This window comes from Spea bombifrons, chromosome 5 (genome assembly GCF_027358695.1).
Source record: "Spea bombifrons isolate aSpeBom1 chromosome 5, aSpeBom1.2.pri, whole genome shotgun sequence".
Taxonomy (NCBI): Eukaryota; Metazoa; Chordata; class Amphibia; order Anura; family Pelobatidae; genus Spea; species Spea bombifrons.
In genome coordinates, this window is record NC_071091.1 from 30,057,320 (window position 1) to 30,072,284 (window position 14,965).

General features: G+C 37.4%; 1 protein-coding gene across 1 annotated transcript in view; it reads left to right on the forward strand.

The window, feature by feature from the left end:
* The window catches only part of LOC128497639 (collagen alpha-6(VI) chain-like), a 275,508-nt gene that overhangs the window by 11,164 nt on the left and 249,379 nt on the right, over nt 1–14,965 (forward strand). The window contains exons 11-22 of the mRNA XM_053467803.1: nt 678–823; nt 1,395–1,487; nt 2,072–2,125; nt 4,254–4,325; nt 6,124–6,150; nt 8,105–8,149; nt 8,276–8,329; nt 8,904–8,966; nt 11,233–11,298; nt 12,031–12,084; nt 12,874–12,909; nt 13,070–13,132. Coding sequence (XP_053323778.1) covers nt 678–823; nt 1,395–1,487; nt 2,072–2,125; nt 4,254–4,325; nt 6,124–6,150; nt 8,105–8,149; nt 8,276–8,329; nt 8,904–8,966; nt 11,233–11,298; nt 12,031–12,084; nt 12,874–12,909; nt 13,070–13,132 — 773 coding nt within the window. The remainder of the gene's footprint in view (nt 1–677; nt 824–1,394; nt 1,488–2,071; nt 2,126–4,253; nt 4,326–6,123; nt 6,151–8,104; nt 8,150–8,275; nt 8,330–8,903; nt 8,967–11,232; nt 11,299–12,030; nt 12,085–12,873; nt 12,910–13,069; nt 13,133–14,965) is intronic.

Consider the following 14,965-nt stretch of genomic DNA (forward strand, 5'->3'; position numbering starts at 1 on the left):
AATATTCTGAAAAAAATCTCTCCCTACTTAAATGTAGCGCTTTTTTTAAAAGCAAATGTTATACATACATTTCATAAACTAATTAATAAGTTACACTAAATTTACACGTCTGCAAAGGCGATTATACAAAGAATATGGTTTCAAAGAGAGTAAGAGAATCATAATCCCTACATCAATTAATCAAAAACAAGTAAAAAGACAAAATCTATTAAAAATTGTGACAGTACTTTTAGTAATTCCCTAATCTAGATTACTCCAATAATTGGCGAAGGTTACAATGTAAATATATATTGTAATTTAATGCACGACAATTAGCTGATTATTAAGTCAACTTTAAAATTACATAAGCATTGAAAAGCATTTTCAAGATTTTAATTGTTAATTCAATTGATATCCGTCTTAATCTAGTAAAACTAGATTTACGATTTGTCTAATTCTGCTAATAAGTATCAGTGGATTTCAGTTCCACACATCTAAGCAAACCTAAAAGGGGTGAAAAAATAATAACTTATGCATCCATGGAGTTTACAGCAAATTGCAAAAGGGTCCTCAGCTTTGTAAATATAATACGTTTCTGTATGACTAGAATGGGCAGAAATAACATGTCAGATTTGTCCTTTGTTCAATCCTAATCTGTATTGTGGTCTAGATGGTAATAACCTTATCTATTTATTTAGGACTGAATGGAGTAATTACTGTTGCATTAGAAGGCACAAACAATTTTCATGACATCAAGCACATAGAGTTTGGCAGAGGCTTTAATTACATGGACCAGTTGCATATTGGAATGTCAAACATTGGAGAAATGATAGCTAAACAGATGGTGAGTGCTTGATTACTTCAGTGGAGCCCTGGTGCATGTGCTACAAGTAAGGCGCCACACTAAATGATAATTACATATCGTACGTAAGCATAGAGTTTGACAACGCATAGTAAATGTTCAGTCCATCTAATCCATCTAGTTCCTGATGTGAAGTATCAGACCTTAAATAGTCCTTGGTCTTGTTTTCAGGGCAGCTTTATGCCTATCCGATGCATATTTTAATTCCATCTAAATGCTACCCTTTCAGTAAAGCAAAATGTATTTGTGACTAGGGAGATGATATAGTAAATTTGATCATAGTCTCCACATTTGTATTACGATTGATCAGTCTGAGGGGATAGCTAGAGGGTTTTCTGAATTTCTAAGGTGTGTCAAAACCTTCTATGGCAGTTAAATTCTTTCAGTGTGCTGGTTCCCAACATCCTTGTGGCATGCTTCTCATTGATCCCAACATACTATGTGGATTATCATAAAGATTATATTTTCCAGGGTATCCAAGCATTCATGTAGACCATATAGCTATAATGCCCATTGCATGGATAGTGAAGTGATTCCTGTTACTTTTTAACAGTCTCATGTTGTTGAGAAGACATGCTGTTGTGTGCTTTGCACGTGCCATGGCGAACGAGGTGCTGCCGGGATATACGGAGACCCTGGGAAAAGGGTAATGTATTTATTAACTGATTTTCATTAAATAAATTCCTGTAACCTCCCTGCGTCCTTTCCATTCACTACTCTGATAGCCTAGCCTATATACAGCTACTCAAACAGCCCCCATCTCTGAAAGAAGCAGATTTAAGACAATTTTGAAATAAAAGAGAAAACAAACTTTTCCTTGAACTGTGCTAAGAAAGGGAATTCTGAAACATTAAGTAAGAATAGTACTATACAAATTTGTATTCTAAAGCGCAGCAGTTGCACAAGAAAGAATAAAATAATGAATTTCCTTGTGAACAGACCATATAACATGGCACTATGCTATTCACAGCCATCAACAAACAAAATGTAGGGGCAATCTTTGGCAGACTTCATTCTTAACTTCTATATAGCATTAGTAGCAGATTATAGCAAAGTCTTCATTATAACAACCTTTATCTTCCACAAGTAGACATAAATGCGTATTTATTTATCACGTACGACAGGGTTCTGAAATGAAACATAGCCATCGCCTTCCTAAAGGTCCTACCCTAACTACCATTAGTTTCCTCAATAGTAACAATTATCAAATCACACTTTTTTATCATTTAGGGTAACAATGGGGCAAAAGGAGAAAAGGGACATGTCGGAGAAGAAGGTGAAACGGTGAGTACATTACACAACAGAGACTTTGTAACCTTAGTCTCGTAAGGAGAAAATGAGGACCTCTCAACTGCTCATATACAACTATCTATCCTGGAACATCTCTTTCGATTGCTTGTGTTATGCGTTAGTACTCATCGTGGCTTGGTGAAAATCATCAAAAAGTTGCAAACTCGTGTAACCCTTTTTTTTTACCTTGCTCCGCTGTCAGGCTGGTAGTTACATATTTCAGTGACGCTGGTGACAGGAAACCTGAGCCTCGCAATTGCTGGGAGATCGGGACATCTTCTTTCTTTATGCAGTGCCTCCACTCAGTGATTTGTACTATGTTGAGTAGGGGAACCCACCCACTGAGAAATGGCCCCTTTCACACAAGAAAATAACACACACAACTAAAATGCAAATTATTTATAGACTATATTGAAATAAACAGGTATTATAATATAAGGACCCAGCTGCTGTGCCTATGAAGTTCAGTTCTAGCAGTGGGTGCACAGTCCTGATAATATATATATTTAACACAGATAACTGCCAACACCCGCTCCCCCACCCCAAATGTAGGTGTTCTTCCCACCCAGATGTCCCAGTGTTGGTGCACTGTTGGGGCCCTTGATGCAGGTAGCGCTACCCGGGGAGAAAAGTATATATATGTTGATATATATTAGTTAAGTACCTCTCCTTAGTGTCTTCAGGCAGCTCTGGGATGCTGCCCCTTTAACCTCCTGGCTGAGAGTATAACTGTCTTCCCACACAGATGTCTGTCTGCAGCTCTGCTTTCACCTCACTGGTACAGGATGCAGGACTTGGACACTCTGGGTACTTGCAGTCTCTCACTATCACTCAGGAAGCATACAGCACCATGCTGTATTCTCTGCACACTTCTACTTCAATGTACTGCTTGGATGTCAGCAGTACACACACTAAAGGCAGCAGGCTTATTTCAGGCCTACTTACAGGGAGGACAGTCTGTCTCTATTCCTCCTTCACTCCCCTGCTTAGCTCTGCTCTTTCAGAAGTTTCTTCCTAGACCCTCTCCTCTGATAGGCTGAGAAACATTCCCTAGCTTAGGAAAACTGACATATGTCCCATAGAGATACTGATTGGCTCAGAGGAGACAAGTAACCTGGTGCTGGAAAGAAAGGTCAGTATCCATGACAACCCAGCTGTAATGTTATTAGACAAAATAACTGCACTGGGTTACACCTGGTATCATGAAAGTCCAGTTTTACACTACAACTAATTTTTCAGAAACCTTTAAAATAATCATAGAAAATATACTGTGCACATTTGCACCATGTTTAGCAGAGTTTTCCCCAAGATTTCAACTTAGTACATATAAAACCTAGTGTGGTTGCAGGCAGACCTTAATGTAACTAAGCTTTATGACAGATAATACAACATGGATTTCCACAAGCCTTGACAAAAACACTACTGTCTCTAAATTGCACTGTTTACATACATGTTGGATGCTTGTACCTTTTCTGTGACCCCATTACACCATTGATTTAGAACATTGAAGCACAGTGCAGTCGTGTTTGGAAGTTTAAACATGTCCAATGTGTTTATTCATTAATACCATCTCAACTTACTTATTCGTTTATGTCCATTCAATTGTCCATTGGCAGTTTTGGTGAGCTGAAAAGTAGCATTTCACTGTCCAACCTTTCTGGCACCAAAGAATTAAGATTGATATCATATTTCACATCCTGGACTGCAACAAGGTTGAGGCAGTAGATAAAGATTTAACCCTAACCTGTTAACTACTGACCCCATCCCAACGTATGTAGAATATGGGTAGTTTGGTTTCAGACTTTGCACTCAGGTTAGTATGATTTAACTACCAAATAAATTGAAAAAAAATAAACACATATAAAATTCAGAAGACGCTTTCACATTTGTTAAAGTTTTTGGCAGTTCTAGAAACATACAGTTCTGAGTCTGGAATCTTTAAAAGATGGGAAGCCCCAACATGGGGCATTAATATTCTCTTAATTGGGTTGACATTAAGAGTGGTTTATTTTATGTACAGTTTTCAACCTACATTGCCTCATTCAAGAGGCAAAATTGTGTAGCAAGAATATTTAACCTGTGCGTCTCTGGTGCATCTTTATGACTTTGCATTTCATTGTAGGGTGAAAGAGGTTCACAAGGTTTGGCGGGAGAACAAGGAAGTAAAGGATGTTTAGGAATAAAAGGGCCTAAGGTAAGATTGCAATTGTTAGTGTAATTAACATCACTCTTACATTATGCCAAATGTTGTACCAACATGGTTGGTTTACAGCATTGATGTCAAAAGATAAAGTGGAACTCCCAAAGTGTCTTTTTTTGGGTACCTAGTAATGTGTGCAGTCTAGTAGGTAGGTGCAATCTAATGTTTTGCATGGTTGTCCTGGTTCCTGGTCCCTGCCTTTTGGACACCCTGCAGTAAATCCTTTCTTCACAAGTCTCCGCTGTTGCCTCTCTCTAGTGGACTAAGTGGGGCAGTACTATCCTGAGCTTACGTCAGACACCTCATAAGTGGAGCTGCAGATTCCTGAGAAAACAGCATTTTGAAGTCTTTTCGTCAAGAAGCAGTTTGTGGATGACGTTAGGTAGCATTTGCGGCATCTATATTGATGCTATATTGTGTGTGACACAATCAAAGCAATGTTCTGATCTCGAGAAGGCTTCCAGGTAGCTAGGACAAGCTTCAAAAGTAAAACATTTAGTAAGTTGCAATTAAATAATTATAGAGGCTAAAGCAATAAGTATGTATTACTTGCAAATTTAACGCTGTGTTAAAGAACTATTGTACACAAGTATTAAATACAGGAGGACACCAGTTTTAAGAGGTATGTACTATAGTTCTAGAAGTAACAGTGAAGTGTATAGTCGAAAGGTAATTTTTATTGTTCCAACAAAATCTTTGTAACAAAATCTTTTGGGACCTCAGAGATTTATTCTTCAAAAGTTAGAGGTAGTTGAGCTGAGCCAGGGCCAGGTCTTACCATCATATATAAGAGAAGTCAATGCACACATTTGTGTTAATGTGTGATAAGACACTAAGTTGATAGAAGAGTTTGAGCCGGCTCAACTCTGATTTGCTCCCCTCTTCTCTTAGGGGGCAACTCTGGCTCATCCAGCTATAAAAATGTAGTTTCCGTAGCTGGATGAGCCAGAGTTGCCCCCTTAAGAGAAGTGGGATGCAAATGAACCTTGAAACTGGAATAGTCATATGTTTTAAAAAGTTAGGTAGAGTGAATTATCTACTAGGTCATGTCATTCAAGTACAAATTAGATAGTCCGAAATAACTCCTATTAACCATAGTAGGCAGCTCCTTGGAGTCCAGTGACTGAGAAAGCAACACTAAAGCACTATTTTATTTAGCAACTGGTACTTTTTTTAATGAACAAATAAACCTATCTTCATGAAAATGATTTCAAACAAACTAGTAGATCATTTAGTAATGATGTAATGATTTAGTATGTATGTTTATTGTTTTTTGTAATTGTTCAATAAAAAATGGTACAAGTACAATAAAGAATATAGAAATATTGTGTACCATAATATATTGATCGTATACAATACATACCTTAATGTGGTGCAACAATATTGCAGGTAACATTATACCAATCTTATACTAATCACAACTGGTAGGTTATCTAATAAATAGTTAAAGATTTTTAATCTTGTTGTGAGGAAAACTGATTTTCATTGATAGACATTTGAGAGTCAACAATCTCTTATTGAGTGAAAGAAAGCAGATGGAATTTGATTTATTTAACTGAATTAAAATGTAAGACAGAACTGGACTCTTTAGTCTGGAATGACAAAAAGCTTATTGTAAACTAATTTAGTCCAATGTAGGTTCTGGAGCTAAGCCGGTCCTGAAAAGTTTCCTTGACTTTCAATGGCTGGCACACAGAAAAAGAGCAACTATTGAAAGTTATTGACTTTCACTTTCTCTATCGTAGAATGTCAGTCAAATGTTTGTCTGATGAAATATCTGATTTATTTTCAGGGCTACAGAGGAATTACCGGGGACAGGGTAAGTACACTCTTTATATAGACGTTATAGACGTTATATACGTTATAGAGAAATACATTTTTCAATAGTTTCTTTTGGTATATCTATACAGTGTTTTTAATTATTCATTTTGTTATGTAAATTTAGGATGTTTAATTAAGGTCCCATTGTTATAAATTGTTATACAGAAATATTGCATTCAACAATATAATTTTTATGAGAAAATGATCCCAATGTTATACAACAATATTACGTTTAACAATATACTTATATTTAGTATAGTTAAGGAAAATTACTTGGCCATACCAAAAACATTAATCGTATCTATCATGTCTATCACTAAATCCTAGCTCAGAGATTAGGAATGTTTCCCCAAGCTGTTTTTCCTATTTAATTATTCTGAACTTGCTCTAACAATGCCTGGTACCAAATTGCTTGCTTCAGAAAGTGTCAAATTCGGAGATATACATATATCTTATTTGGTGATAGTGATAATAATTGCATTTGTTTTCATCAAATTAGTTCATCAAATGAGATTAATTTACACCAGGAGAACAACTGATTTAGCCAAGCAATCCCTATTTTGACCCAATGAAAAAGGCTTAAATTGGGATTAAAATGTGACAGTTTAGATAACGAAGTGGCTGAAGACAATACAGAAAAGTTGAGAATTTTGCTTACACCCTTTCCTTGAGTTTCATACAAGGCCATGATGGCCTCTGTTAATTTAGGTACTCATTATAAGTACACAAAGATAAATAGAGCTTCTGGAGTTTTTTCCTGATGAAGCCAAGACACTGTATGTTGGGAGACCTGGCACATTACAACTTGTACCATTATAAGGGCATGATTAGAATAATTGATATTCACTGTCCCCAGCCCCCTGACTGCAGAGACATCTGGAGCAATGTAGTAGAAGATCTCGCGTTTTAGTATTTGCAAATAAAACATACCATAATGACTTGTAAGTGGGTATGAGTAAACGGATGGCGGTTTAACTTCTCAGTATATATAAGTGAGAAAGCCCATTCATTTTTAAATATAGCATACTATCTATCCAAATGAGTTAGAAAGAGGGCCATGTTTCTAAACATTGTTTTATTTTGTGTTCATTTTTTTCTTATATTAAATTTGTGGATAAACAGACAGGTTTTCAAAGACATAAATAGCTAAGTATTAAAGGTAATTATGCCTTCAATCATATGGGAAAGAATATTTGAGTGCTTAGATCACCAGGGGAGGAGAAGCCAATATTAGGAGCCCCATGTCTCTTTTTACATAAGCCACTCTTAATATGGGATTTTGAGGTCCTTTCCATTAACATATTTTACTTTAAAACACATGCTGCACAATACAGAAGGTAAACAAAATCTATATTAATTGCATAACAAAATTCATCGGGCTGTAATGGGTCAGCATTGCACCCAGTAGAAACATTTCCATCCTATAGGGGAGAGGCGACCAACAACCAACCAACTACTACAAATGTGTCGCTTATTTTTCTGCTGCAGTCCCTGTAGTAGAGGGTTGGTTGCTGGTCACCTCTCCCCTATAATGGAAGTAGGAAAGATACAGTAAAATAATGAAATAATTATAAATAACATAAAACATGAGGAATGCTAAATCCAAGTTATTCTTAGCTGGGAAAAGATTATGATCAGAAACCTATGCAAAAAAGATCATAAACTTAAACTAAATACACAAAAGTACTAGGAGTACATCCACACATGGGCATTGTTACAATTGAACAAGGAATTATCTTTTAGATATTATTTAGTTTTATTAATGCCCATTATATAAATAAATCAAGTTACAAAGTGATGTCCCTTTAGTCAAATAACATCTTAATGGTAAAATTATAGGTTAACTGTGAAATGTATACATTTGCTCTATAGACCTTTGTTATCCATCTGGTTTGTTCTGTCCCTCTTTTGTGACATAAAAATTGATCTTTATTTTCATTACTGTGTTTTAGAACATACCTGGAGATCCTGGCCTGGATGGGCTTCCTGGTGAACAGGTGTCGTATTTACTATGAAATATTTTATTGTTTAAATCCATGGATTGGTTATCTTTCCTAAACTGATAAAGATGTTCTCTTGAAAAAAAAAATCCAAATTATTTTTTTCTCATAAATGTATTTCAGGGAAATAAAGGACACACAGGAATCAAAGGAGAGAAGGGTGAAAGAGGAGAAAATGTAAGACGAATACATTTTTCCTTGTCTGCTTATTGTCTGTTCCATATGCAGATTAGCTACATATATTACCGTAAACAAGGTAGATTTCATAACTCCCCTACATCTTAAAAGAGTACGATCTTAAAACACATTTGCAATCATCAACTGAATGTAAAAAAACATATTACAATAATACAATGGAATAAAGAAGTGTTTACATAAATGAACTAGCAATATAAACTAGCAATATTAGATATGTAGGAAATCAAATTAGAAAATAGTTTTTTTTAAATAATATATGTTAATCCAGTTTTATGATGGTGACATTAATAATTAACCAGCTTTATGAAGTCTTGTATTGGCCACACAAAAACTCTCCCTTTTTCACAAAGAGGCTAATGTGGGGTCTATGATACTTACTGGAGATTTCACTTTTATTCTTAAATCTATCTACATTTAAAGGAGGAACCTATAATCACGTTTAGAGTATATTTGACCCATATACGTAGGACCAGAAAAAATGAAAACGTACTATTACTCCGAGTATTAAATCATATATTATTATTATAATTATTATTATTATTATTATTATCAGGGAAGCCATGGGCGCAAAGGAGAACCAGGACATAAAGGAGCTAAGGGACTTCGAGGAGACTTGGTATGACTTCTCATTTAATATTTTAAACCATGGCAACAAACATTTATGAAACAATTGTTTTATTATTTTTTTTGTCTTATTAACAATCAGTGAGTTATGCATTGTTATCATTAACATTACAGCCTGTAATATTAGTAATATTTAATAATAAGTGGATAAGCTCCACTAAACCAAAGCAAGGGGAACTTGCTGCAGCAAGACTGGCATTCAATTCCATCTGAATTCAGCTACAGGTAAAAAGATACCCCACTGAAGGTGACAGTGCAGCCAACGTATGCACTTTAATGCATATAAAAGCCGAGTTGCCCCTATGATAGCAGAATTGCCCATCTGCATTTGCCTGTTACACTCTAGTCCCCCTCTAGTCATGCAGGAGATGCGTTTAGCTGAACACATCTGCTTCCACTCAATATACTAATTGCCAGTCAGTGGATCAAAACACTGGACTATAGAGGAGGCAGGGAGCTGCTGCTCCTCGATAAGGTAAGTAATTTACTTTTTTATGTATTAACCCCTTCAGGACCGGCATTTGCGTACTGCGTCTTCCCTTGAAGACCGCAGTTTTAAAAAAATATATTTTAATTCCATGCTCGTGATTCGCTTCAAAGCGATCACGTGCACGGAATTGAGGGGGAGTGGCTGCTGCGGATCGCTGGGGACACCCAGCGGTCAGTAGCAGCCGCCCCTCGCGATCCCAGGGTTCATAGCGGCGCTGCATCGCGCATCATCGATGACGTACCTGGTACGTCCCGGTCTGACGTGACCTATGACCAGGAAAAGTTACGTTTGTACACATTAGGGAAACAGCATCTTAGAGGGGTTCTGTTAGTGTTATGTAAATATGTGCAGGGCCCATACAAAGGGCTCTTTAAAGACCTGTTTATTAATAGAACATTACAAAGGACAAGAGGTCACCCGCTAAGACTAGAAGATAGGAGATTTAGCCTACAACGGCGGTACGGGGGGTTTACAGTAAGGACAATAAAAGTATAGAATCCACTGCCTGAAGAAATGTTGCTACCAAATACATTAGATGCCTTTAAAAGGGGGCTGGATACTTTTTTTTAATCAAGCAGAACATAGAGGGATATGTATCATAGTATAGGAATTGATATATATTTAGTAGACTTGGGCACCAGGGGGCTCTTCGTGTTCGTCTTCATGCTCGTCTTTGGGGAAAAAAAATCTTCGTATTCCGCGAATATTCGCCTGGTCCTGTCTTCTCTTCGGGCGAATATTCGTGGACATTCTTCGTGTTCGTTTTTTCTTTGTTTTTTTCCGGTTAAGAGGTTAATACGGGGTTAACGCGTACCGCAGCAGCTCTGGCGCCAGAAGTTTAAATGTCTGTATGAGCAACTCTATTGGTCGTCAGCAGGGGGCTCGTCTGCCAATGGTTGATGGCAGATGAGCCCCCTGCTGGCGACCAATAGGATCGCTCGTACAGACTTTTAAACTCCTGGTGCCGTAACTTGTCCGGCAGATACCATTGGTCTCCCTGTTCTATCATTTAGCTGATAGAACAGGGAGACCAGTGGGATCTGCCGGGCAAGTTGCTGCATTAGCGTTTTAAAAGTCTGTACGAGCGACTCTGTTTGTCGCTCGTACAGACTTTTAGGCTCCTGGTGCCGTAACTTGTCCTGCAGATCCCACTGGTCTCCCTGTTCTATCAGTTAAATGTCCGTACGAACGACCAATAAAGTCTTCTCTTCGGCGTGTCTTCGGAACGTACACAAAAACGCACTCTTCGTGTTCGTTTTCATGTTCGCCTGAAGACGAATGCACAAGTCTAATATTTAGTGCTTGTTGATCCAAGGAAAAATCTATTTTTTTGGAAGGATTTTTTTTTTTTTTGTGTGGATGGGCATATTCAGCCACTGGCCGCACACTACAGCACACGATCCGCCATTGGAGTGGCAGACAGGGTGAGTGCGTGGGTTTGTTGTCCACATACAGAGGGGCACACGTTTACGTTACTTAATTTAGTTGGCCATACTACAAAATTGTATAATGCGTAATTAACTTAAAAATGACTGGCAATTAGTATATCGAGTGGAAGCAGATATGTTAAGCTTAAAAATGTGGCATTTGGGAAAGTAACAGCTTCTTTTTAAAAAGGAAAAGATGACGGTGTACTTGAGATTTTACTGCACTAAAGATTTATTGTTACGGTGTAAAAAAAGTTGAGTTTGTCAAGTGCAACGGCCTTGTCAAATTGCCTAGATTCCACCAAAACTCTTAGTGAAAGGACATATGTTTGTATGCACAGGGCGAGCCTGGAACCGATAATACAACCTCAGGCCCCAAGGGAGACAAAGGAGATCCAGGAAGTGAGGTGATTATGCTTTATTTGTTTTATATTTTTCAGTTTTGAATATTAATTATCTTCCATACTTCAAGTTGCGTTTCCCATTAAACTGTCACTTCAGTAAGACACTGAGCAGTGCAGCATTTACCTCAGATGAATTTATCAGTGAAAGGATACCATGTCTCAGAGTTATTCTTTGAGTCCGTTTCAAGCATGTAAATTATTCTCATTGCACAGATAGCGCCTGTCAGTGTAACTAAGCAAACATTTCAGTGAGTTTCAAAAACAATATTCACTTGGAGAAAAGCTCCACGATCTGCCCTTTAATCTACTGGGAATGAGAGATGTAATCCACTTGCTGGTTTGCATTTCCTTCTCCAGTAAAACCCCCATTTGTTTTCGTAGTAGAGCAAGCATTTGTGGGATATACTGGTAGTTTATTTAAAAATACCTACTAAAAATACATACAATAATTCAATTCTATTGATTAAATAATTATAAAGTCTATTCTGAACATGCAGCCTTGAATCTGGAGATCCTGCATATGCAAGAGTAAAGCTAGAGAGTAGAGCTGGGTAGTAAAATCCAGGCTTGTCCATATGGAACTTTCCTTACATGCAGACATGTCCATATGGGATTTTCCTCATGTGTAGGATGTATGAAGGAGGATGTTCTATGTAGTGCACATTTTTGTTGTTATTGTTTGCATAAATAATATATAATAAATAATATAAATAACATATTTCTGTATTTTAACAGGGTGAACCTGGAATTGAAGGAGATATAGGAATACTCGGATCAAAAGGAACCGGAGTAAGTGCTACCAAAAATATAATTTAACCAGCCACGATGAGTTAAACAGCAAAACATGGGCTTTCCACACTTTCTACTTTTTTGGTATCGGTGGTAGAAATATTAATAAAATGCAGCAAATGCTGTAGTGGATATAAATCAATAAATTCACTGCAAGCATAATCTGTAAGGTAATGTGTATCTTGTTTCATTCTAATAAATTGACCATACACTTTATAATACGACCTTCCAGTTGGGCGACCACATTGGCCATGTTTTCCAGGACACATATCATTTTTACATATCGAAGACCAGCACAGGTAAAGTGCTGCCCTGCAGTATGCGGGATGTATAGACTCGTGAAAAGGAACCAGTCAGTTATACATGCTCCATACTGCAGGGCAGCACTTTACCTAGGCTGGTTATCAATATGTAAAAATTATGTGTCCTGGAAAACATGGCCGATGTGGTCACCCTGGCTTCCAGTGGTAAAACCAAATCCCTTCGCACCAGTGCTCCCTCTTTGGTTGTGCAGGTAAACTCTGTATTAATTAACTGCACTTTCCATAGGCACAAGGAATGCTAGGTATAATCCGTGTAGCCAAGTAATTTTTTTAATTCTCTTTGTGCTGGACTGGTCACTGAAGATGGGATGCTTGAAATAAACCATATAATAATACTATAACATTCAAAACTGTGAGTTTGTAGTCATAGTAAAATAGTCCTAGTGGCCTAGCTTTATCATTTTGTTTCATGATGTTTTTGCAAAAATGTTGAGTTGTTGTTTTATTATTTTTTTTTTATTTGTAGTCTTTACCTGGCAGAAGAGGAATTCTAGGTCCAAAGGTATAGTTTTTTCTTTTCAGAATTCTGAAAACATGCATGCAAATTAATGATTGTTAAGCAAACACCCACAAAAAACACCTCTTGCTTGTGCAATAAAATAGAACCATGATGATTTAGGCTTTAGGCTTTTTTTTTTAATAAACTGCTTTTCTCTCTAAAGGGAGTGAAAGGAAGTGATGGGGAACCTGGATTTGTAGGTGACCAAGGACTCAAAGGGCATGAGGTAAAGAGAAGCTTTATATATTCTGATATTCCTCGGGCCCAGGCAGCAGAATGTCACGGGTCAGCCTTGTCTTCATTGTAATGGGACACAGGTGAAGTCCATGGTTGCACATAGTACAAGCTTGCTAACATCATCATACAGGCTGCACAGTTGGTCACAGTTGCTACACAATGGGCTGGGAAATGACCCCACTTCCTGAAATGTGTGAGTTTCTACTCCAAAAAACATATAATGCTCAAGCTAGAGTGAAATTTTACAGCAGAAAGCAATTCAGGAAGCATTAATCTTTGTTATGTTCTTCTCCCCAGAAAAATTATCACTGCCCAATAAACCAGTGTTTTCATGTCACTAGTACTAGGTCATAAGGAAAGAATAAAAAAGGAAAATAGTAACAGTGCGACTTTAAACATCGCTATCAACAAATGCTTTAGATTTATAAGATCTAGTAAATCACTTTAAGTAACTTAGCTATTTAGAAAAGCTTTCATCAGGAAATAAAATAATATGGATGACCTATTTCCCACAGTACAGTAACTGATTAGCGGTTGTCATTCCGATGAAGACACACTAGCTGTAACAGTCCAGCTTCCTGGCAGTCATTTAAGGGATGAAGACCTATATTTTTCTCCAATTATGTAACAGAAATGTTGATTTAGGGAGTTAATAGCTATTTTAGACTGCTTACTAGCAATCTTCAGCCCATAATATGTAAATACTTTATTACTTAATGTTTGTATCTCCGAAAACTTCTGCTACTACCCAAGTAGACAATGGGTGGGACAATTTGCCTCGGGCACAAAAGGAGCTAGTGACGGCTCTGTGCCGTCATATTCCATTGTCCTGTGCGATGGGCAAACAGATGCAGGTTAAGCGTTACATAACAATGTGGGTTTACAGAAAGAAAATGTAAAGAGGGCCTTAATCAAAGAAGCATTTAATCTTGAACTGAATGAACATAGTTTGAGTTTTCTTAAAATCTCACATTATGTTTTCTTAACCACTCTGACCCTGTTTCTGTTTAATTTCATCCATGTAGTGAAAATTATTTCTCTTGGAAAGGACTTGGTAACAGTCAAGACTAATTTTGCTGTAAACTTACTTATTGAATGGTCTGAGATTCCACATCTCATGACAAAAATAACAGAACATGATATGCAATTAGCCCTTTTTTTCCAGTCTGGGAGCAACTTTTTTATTTGTTGCTCCCAAAAAACTGTTCCTCACAGACCCTCTAAAAATGAAAGCATATTAAAGTACTCTGTGAGCACTTTAATATGCTTTCTTCAGTTTAAAAAAAAGAACTGACGCAGAAGTGGCAGCTCTTTTCTCCTGCTGAGTGGTCCGACAATTCTTCTGACTGTATCCCCCGTTGAAACCTCAGGGTCGCAGGTTCAAACCCCGGCAGAGTCATCTCAGCCCTTAATCCTTCTGAGGTCAATAAATGAGTACTATTGATCGGGTAATAATAACATCTGTTATTCAGCTGCCGGTTTAGTTAATTCAGAGAGTGTGTGCTTCCAATGGGAGAAAGGAGAAATATAAATACTAGTTGTTATGTTGTGTAATCTGTGACAGGAAAAGCGCTCCCATTCAAACCAATGGAATCACTTTCTGCACATGCGCCCAGGCGTATGTATAAATCCCCACCCAATGCATTCATTGAGTCAGAGCTGGAACTTACTGGCAATAAGCCTATCACATACACGGAGATGCATTAGGCACATTTCTTGCATGGAAAATAGCTGGGGTATGGGGCAGGAAAAGTGGGCATAGAAACATAGAACTTGATGGCAGACAAGAATCATTTTTTGCTGATGGGCAATGTGTTTTTGG